The sequence below is a fragment of the Varanus komodoensis genome, unplaced genomic scaffold (genome assembly GCF_004798865.1).
Source record: "Varanus komodoensis strain SLA01 unplaced genomic scaffold, ASM479886v1 scaffold273, whole genome shotgun sequence".
Lineage (NCBI taxonomy): Eukaryota > Metazoa > Chordata > Lepidosauria > Squamata > Varanidae > Varanus > Varanus komodoensis.
Window position 1 is genome coordinate 34,685 of NW_025335709.1, and position 7,592 is coordinate 42,276.

The following is a 7,592-nucleotide window of genomic DNA, read 5'->3' on the forward strand; positions in this document are numbered from 1 at the left end:
CATGTGCATTTAGACTCAGAGCAATTGACAATGAACTATGTGCTGTTTCATTCCTCCTTCCTGCACACCAATTGTCCATTTGGACCATCCTCCTACGTCAATATTGCCTCATGGGGTTGAAAGCTGTAACAGCCTCATAAGAGAAACTGCCCAGTTTCACGCCCCCTCCTGATACTTGTACATCTTGGTTATTCCCATAGGCTGCCTGAAATTTTGGAGAGCCAGGCCTTGAGATAAGAGCTTCCCAAGCTCCTTTCCCTCCTCTGAGTCTAAATCAGCAGGCGTAGGGAATGCTCAACGAGAGCACCCTCTGCATTAGTTTGACAGTTCTACACATGCTCCTAGACTGGAAGTTCAGTAGTGCTACAAATGTGTTTTAATTCTCTGAATTCTCTAGTAAATGGGTTTTTAGCCCCAAAGCAATGGCAATAAGCTGTGCGCTGTTGCCAGAAATATCTGATGGGCAGGGAGCCAGGAGCCAGAAGGTTTTTGTACAGCTTCTCCTTTGCTTTGTCTCACTGTGCTTCTTGCACAGTAATAGGTGGCCGTGTCTGCAGCTGCGAGAGACCTCAGCTCGATATAATACTGGTTCTTGGAGGCGTCGGCAGTCAGGGTGGCTTGGCTTTGGAGAGACGGGGCATAGTATGTTCTCCACCGATTGCTACTCCAGTCGATTTCGCCCACCCATTCCAGGCTTTTCCCAGGAGCCTGGCGGACCCAGTCCCAGTAAACGTTCTTCACAGAATCCCCTGTCACAGTGCAGGTCAGCCTCAGGGTTTGCCCTGGCTGCAATATTCCTCCTCCTGATTCTTCCAGCTGAACACTTGCGTGGACGGCTAAAGTGAAGCAGAAGACATTGATTAGTGTAGCATTTGCTGTAATCGCAGTTCATTCCTCACTTCCCTGAGAAAAATACTCACACAATGGAGGTGCTAAGAAGCAAAGAAAAAGAAAGGAGAGCTGCATTTTGCCCACAAAGAGGTAATCCTGCTGCTGGAGTGAGCTGGCCGAGCATGCACCAAACCCTATCCCTTCAAGTGGAGGAGTGGCCACCTAAATGGAGAAGAGACACATGTGCAATTTGCATCTGCTTTCAATGTCATTGAATATGTTAATATTTTCTAGTTAAATATCCTTTCAAGTTGCAATTTGTAGTTCTGCAGTAGCAGATTTATACTCCGTTTACTGCTTGCAAATTTTACTACGAGGTGCTCTACATGCACCTGCACATGGAATGGCATAACAGAGCAGTAGCAATCCAGTGTGTGTGCGTTTGCTAGTTGTGTCATTGTAGTCCCTGCTGTCAGTTTATTATTTATTTATTTATTTATTTATTTATTTATTTAAACATTTTTATGCCGCCCCATTCGCCGAAGCCTCGGGGCGGCTTACAACAAACATGTAAGAATGTTCTGCATTGTCTAGTAGGTTAAACACTCAAATGAAATAATGAAATGCATTGGAATTGAATACATTATAGAAACATAGAAACAGAGGAAGTCGGAAGGGGCCTCCCGGGCCATCTAGTCTGAGCCCCGGCTCCAACCAGCTCCGCTTATGACATGCCCACCATGTTCATGTACAGCCTATCCTAGAACACCCTCACCCATAGTGCCTCAACCACATCCAATGGAAGCCCATTCAAAACCCTAGGGGTCCTAACTGTCAGGAAGTGCTTCCTGTTATCTAAAGGGAACATTGGTTTTTTCAGCTTTGCTCTGTTGGAGCATGTCCTGTCTTCCTCTACAAGGTCTCTACCCATCTCCATGTGACATCCACTCACATACATGTATACAGTGGTAGTAATGCCTCTCTCTATCCTGAAGCCACACTTCTGGCTACGGAACCAAGGCTGGCGTTCACCCTCTTGACCACTGTATCGCACTGCTGTCACATATTTAGTCTGCATTATACATTATAACATTCAAAGGGGTATGTTCAACCATTCTGAAGAACCAGGGTGAGCTCCACCAGGTCTCCCATCCACTGCACATGAGGGTCTTCAGTCAGAGGATGCACTAACTTGTTCCCAGGAAAGGAAAGGGCTCACCAATCGATCATCTCCTCCTGTACAGGCCAAGAACTAGAGGAACCATGGCTCCCTGAGGTGAAACTTCACGACAGAAATACGCGTGTGGGTTCTCATTACTTCAGGACCCTTTGGCCCCTTTCCTTTTGCTCTTCTCTGGTGGTGACAAACCTGAATGGAAAGGAACCTCAAAGAAATGCACCTCTTTGGCTCGGGTTCCAATGCGCAGAAGATACCCAGTTCAGTACCTTCCATATCCTCAAATAGTATGCCAGGTCCCTTCCAGTGAATTTCAGGAGTCTGCAATGCTCTTCTGGTGGAGTGTGCCCTGGCCGTCCAGTCAATTGCTGTTCCTATGCACCTGGAAGACCTACAGATGAACGTATGTGGATCAAGAAGCGTCCCCCAACCTAGGTATGAAAGCAGGTTCCACCCAAATGCCTATGCTAGGATTCCATCAACTCAAACTCCTTCAGTGGTGGTTGCACTGAGTAAGAACTCTTGCCTTTCTCGGTGTTCCTGTGCAGAGCACGAGTGATCCCAGAGTGACCATAGAGGAGATGAAGAACCTCATTTGCTCTTGGCCAATGCTTCTTACTTTGCAACTGTTGGCAATCCTTTGAAAAATCCTGGTAGGAAATGGTTGCTTGTATGTGCCTTTGAGTTATAAAATCAAAATTGGATTATCCATGAATGTCTTTCTCAAAAAGTACCACAACTCCAAGATAGACCTCTTTTTAGCATTGTCATCACAGCAGTACCTTAATGAGATTTGGAACTCTCAGCTCACAGGATTGCTGCTGCTACATTTAAGTACCAAAGCATTTACAGAAGGAGGGCTACCAAGGAAGCTAACCCCTCTCTGCTTCTCCTGCCAACAGCAACAGCAGCTGATACAACCTGCCAGACAGGTTTTCTAAAGCAGCATTACAATCAGCCTCATTTTCATGCCAAGATACCAATTCACCCTTGCCTTCCTGAAGTATTAATAAACATCTAGTAATCACAGATGCTATTCCATGAACTCCCCTCTGCAGATCTCTCACATTGTTTTTGACTGCGTCTCCACTATTTTATCTTCAATTCCCATGCTGCTCTGCAAATTGGACTCAGAACCTAGAAAACACTCTGCATAAGTTCATAAAGCTTGCACGTGGTCACACTTCCAGCTGGCAGAGCTGTTGAAAGTTGGGTCCACTGCAGAGGGTGCCCTGTTTGTCTCACCTATAAACAGCTGAGGTTCAAGGTGTCAAGGGTTTTTCCCTAGTAAATGTATGTGTTTATATTCCCGTCTTCTATCTAGACACCCTGGCACAGCTGACATAAGCAGAAATCCTCAGCCTTTCCGTTGAAACCACATTTTCCAATCCCCTTTTATTTCCTTGAAATAAATGCCAATTCTCCACCAAAGAAACCTCCATCAGTGGTGCATATACTGAATGGCTTTCCAGAGTTCCTGTGCACATCCCGAGGAGTCTGAGAGCAACTGTGGTAGAGTTGGGGACCTGTTGTGCTCCTGATCACTGTCCGGAGCACAACAGCTTTCCAGCTGACATAAGCAGGAACGCTCAGAATTGCTGTTGAAACCACTTTTTCCAATCCCCCTCTTATTTTCTCAAAGTCAGCAATGGTTTACAAGCCACTGCTGCCATCTTCTGTTCAGTTGACGGACAAGAGAGACCCACTCCATGTATCAGAAATGGTGCTTCTGCTGCAGGGAGGGAAGAATGGCCAGTGGGATATTGTGGAGCTCCCACAAAGCTTTCTGCCAAGTCCAGTAGTTCAGATCTACTTAATTCCCACAACAACAACACTGTGTTTTAGGTGGTCCTGAGAGTCCCCCAGTTGGCTCCAGGGCTGGGTGGGGACTAGTATCCACAGCATCTTAACTGCATGCCAACCCTCTTGACCTCTACACCGCACTGACTCTCCCTTTATCTTACTCGCCACCTTCATACCAGGATTTGCCAAGAAAGCAGAAGCAATGGAACTTTCAGGCACGTTAAGAAGGACTTTGATCTTCACATAGGCCTTTGATTGCCTTTGATCACCCCCTTTCAAAGGATGGGAAAGTTGAACAAATGGAAGAAGGGATATATTGTCTCTCAACACACACACACATATGCATGCACCGACGCACCCAGTAAATAAGAAAGAAACAAAAACATTATGAAATGCAGTCCAGCATGTTCTACCCTAAAGGACAGTGCAAGAATGCAGAAATCTCTTGCACAACTCCATCAGCATCCATGGCATATGTAGCTCAGCTGAAGGAGCCTGAACTTAACCAACAAGAACAGCACCCTCCGCATTTGTTTGACAGTGCTACAAGTGCTTCCAGATTGAAGGTTCAGCAGTGCTATGAATGTCTTTTAGCCTCTGCATACACTAGTAAATTTGTTTTAAGGCCCAAAGCTACAGGAATAAGCTGTGTGCTGTTTCCTGCAATGGGTAAGGAACCCGGAGCAAGTGCCTTCCCCTTTTTGTAAAGCTCCCCTGTTGCTTTGTCTCACGGTGTCCTTTGCACAGTAATATGTGCCTGTGTCTGCAGCTGCCAGCGACGTCAGCTCGAGATAATACTGGTTTGTGGAGGAATCGGTAGTCAGGCTGGCTCGGCTCTTGAGAGACGGGGCATAGCGTTTGCTCCACATAAAGACAGTCCAGTAGATGCAGCCCACCCATTCCAGTCCTTTCCCAGGTGCCTGGCGGAACCAGTGCCAGTAGTCATACCCCAAAGTCCCTCCTGTCAAGTTGCAGGTCAGCCTCAGGGTTTCCCCTGGCTGCACTATTCCTCCGCCAGATTCCTCCAGCTGAAGACTTGTTAGGATGGCTAAGGTGAAGAAGGAGACATTGATTAGTGCAGTATTTGCTGGAACCCCAGGTCATTCTTTATGCCCATGTGAAAAATACTCACGCAAGAGATGTGCTAAGAAGCAGAGAAAAAGAAGGGACAGCTTCATTGTGCCCACCAAGAGGAACACTTCCCTCTGGAGAGAGAGATGTCTGAGCACGCACCAAATCCTCTCCCTGCAAGTGGAGGAGTGGCCACCTAAATTGGGAAGAGGCACATGGGCAATTTGCATCTGCTTTGAATGTAATTTCTTATGTTAATATCTCAATGTTAAATATGCAGCAATACCTGATTGCTTTCTAGTTGCGATTTCTAGTTCTGCAGCAGCAGATTTATATTCCATTTACTGTTTGCAAATTTTACTTCAAGGTGCTCTGCCTGCACTTCCACACTGCATTGCATAATGGAGCAGTAGCAATCCAGTGCGTGTGTGTGTGTGTTAGTTGTGTCAGTGTTGTCGCCGCTGTCAGCTTATTATGAATGAATGTTCTGCATTGTCTAGTGGGTCAAACACTCAGATGAAATAGTGAAATGCATTGGAATTGAATACATTATAGAAACATAGAAACAGAGGAAGTCAGAAGGGGACTCTCAGACAATCTGGTCTGACCTCCGGTTCCAGCCGGTTCTGCTTATTACATGCCCACCATGTGCATGTCCAGCCTATCCTTGAACACCCTCACTGATGGGCCTCAACCACCTCCGATGGAAGCCCATCCAAGATAGGCCTCTTTTATGCATTGTCATCAGAGCAGTCCCTTAATGAGATTTGGAATTCTCAGCTCACTGTTGAGCTGCTGCTACATTTAAGTTCCAAAGCTTTTACTTAAGGGGGGCTCCCCAGGAATTTAACCCCTCTCTTTTTTTCCTACCAACAGCAACAGCTGCTGATACAACCTGCCAGACAGTTTTTCTAAAGCAGTATTGCAATCAGCCTCATTTCCATGCCAAGATGCAAAATCATTCCTGAATTCATGACTTATTGGTCAACATGTTGTAATCACCGATCCTATTCCAGGAGCTCCCCTCTTCAGATATGTCATATTATTTTTGACTGTGTGTCCGTTATATTATCATCAACTGCCCTGCTGCTCTGTACATGGGACTCAGAACCTAGAAAACACTCTCTATATATTCTAAAAGTTTGCAATTGGACACTCCTCCAGCTGGCAGAGGTGTTGAGAGGTTGGTTCACTGCAAAGGGTTCCTTGTTTGTCTCACCAATAAGTAGCTGAGGTTCAAGGCGCCAAGACATTTTCCCTAGCAAATATATGTGTTTATACTCCCGTCTGCTATCTAGACATCCTGTCGCAGCTGACATAAGCAGAAATTCTCAGCCTTGCTGTTGAAACCACATTTTCCAATCCCCTTTTATTTCTTTGAAACTAATGCCAGTTCTACATCAAATAAACCTCCATCAGAGGTGCATCTACTGAATGGTTTTCCCAGAGTCCTGTGCACAGCCGGAGGAGTCTGAGAGCAAGTGCGGTAGAGTTGGGGACCTGTTGTGCTCATGGTCACTGTCTTTTTCTTAGCAGCTGACAAGAGCAGGAACCCTCAGCATTGCTGTTGAAACCACATTTTCAAAACCCCTTCTAATTTCCTCAAAGGAAGCGTCAGTTTGTCAATCACTGCTGCCCTCTTCTGTTCAGGTGGCTGACAAGAGAGACCCACTCCACGTATCAGAAATGGTGCTTCTGCTGCAGGGAGGGAAGAATGGCCAGTGGGATATTGCTGAGCTCCCACAAAGCTTTGTGCCAAGCCCAGTTGTTGAGATCACACTTGCAGATTCATCCCTCATGAAGTCTTCCAGACACTGGCCACCTGAAACCCTTCAGGGAGGATGCAAGAAAGCCGGGGAGGAAGGGAGAGGAGAAGATTAGACTGGTGAACAGAAGGAAGAGACCCAGACATCTCATGGATCCATTTAGAGCATACTGCCAATATAGAAATATGTAATTCCTCCTCCTTTTCGTTTTCAGCATACAAAAGTATGATCGCATTGACATGGCCTCCTTGCGTATATCCACTTCATGCTGGTCTCATTTTTTTCTTTAGTCAATTCCTATCCTCCCTTTTTTATTTTTACAAAAATTAAAGTCACTTATGCGATTCCCGGCCTCCTGCTCTCGGTTTAATTCCCACAATAACAATGCTGCAAGTTGGATAGTGCTGAGAGACCCCTGTTGGCTGCATGGCGAGTCACCTGAGTCCCAGGCTCACACTGCACTGGACCTCGTTTTGGCTCACTCGCCACCTTTGTGCCTGGATCTGTCAAAGAGCAGAATCTTTGGGACTTTAAGGCCGGAATGGAAGGCTGAGGGCAATAAGTTGCCATCTCATGGTTTAAAAGGATGGGGATGTTGTATGGATGTAGAAAAGTGATCCACACTTGCACAAGGTCTTATTCATATTATACATCATTTTCCTTGTTAAGCAAGAAGAGAAAAATCTGTTTTATTATTTCTTGAATAGTCCGAGAACAACAGTGGTGCAGCTGGAAACCTCCTGTGCTCCTGGTACTGTCTCTTCCTTTCCAGCTGACAGAAGAGGAAATCCTCAGCCTTGCTGTTGAAACCGCATTCTCACATCCCCCTCTTATTTCCTCGAAGGCAGCAACAGTCTGCAAGCCACTGCTGTCCTCTTCTGTACAGCTGACGGAAAGAGAGACCCGCTCCATTTCCCTGAAGAGGAGCTTCTGCTGCAGTGAGG

At 46.1% G+C, this 7,592-nt stretch overlaps 1 protein-coding gene and 2 gene segments (V, D, J or C); 1 reads left to right on the top strand and 2 right to left on the bottom strand.

Annotated features, from left to right (window-relative positions):
* The window catches only part of LOC123025532 (vomeronasal type-2 receptor 26-like), a 17,817-nt gene extending 17,585 nt beyond the window's left edge, over window positions 1-232 (top strand). The window contains exon 9 of the mRNA XM_044434354.1: window positions 201-232. Within this exon, the coding sequence (XP_044290289.1) occupies window positions 201-232 (32 nt within the window). The remainder of the gene's footprint in view (window positions 1-200) is intronic.
* Window positions 233-408: 176 nt separating this feature from the next.
* LOC123025533 lies at window positions 409-2,284 on the bottom strand. The segment is given in 3 exon segments: window positions 409-836; window positions 921-1,053; window positions 2,201-2,284. Coding segments are annotated over 3 exon segments (645 nt in total).
* Window positions 2,285-4,431: 2,147 nt separating this feature from the next.
* On the bottom strand, window positions 4,432-5,019 carry LOC123025534. The segment is given in 2 exon segments: window positions 4,432-4,859; window positions 4,944-5,019. Coding segments are annotated over 2 exon segments (474 nt in total).
* Between the last annotated feature and the right edge of the window lie 2,573 nt (window positions 5,020-7,592).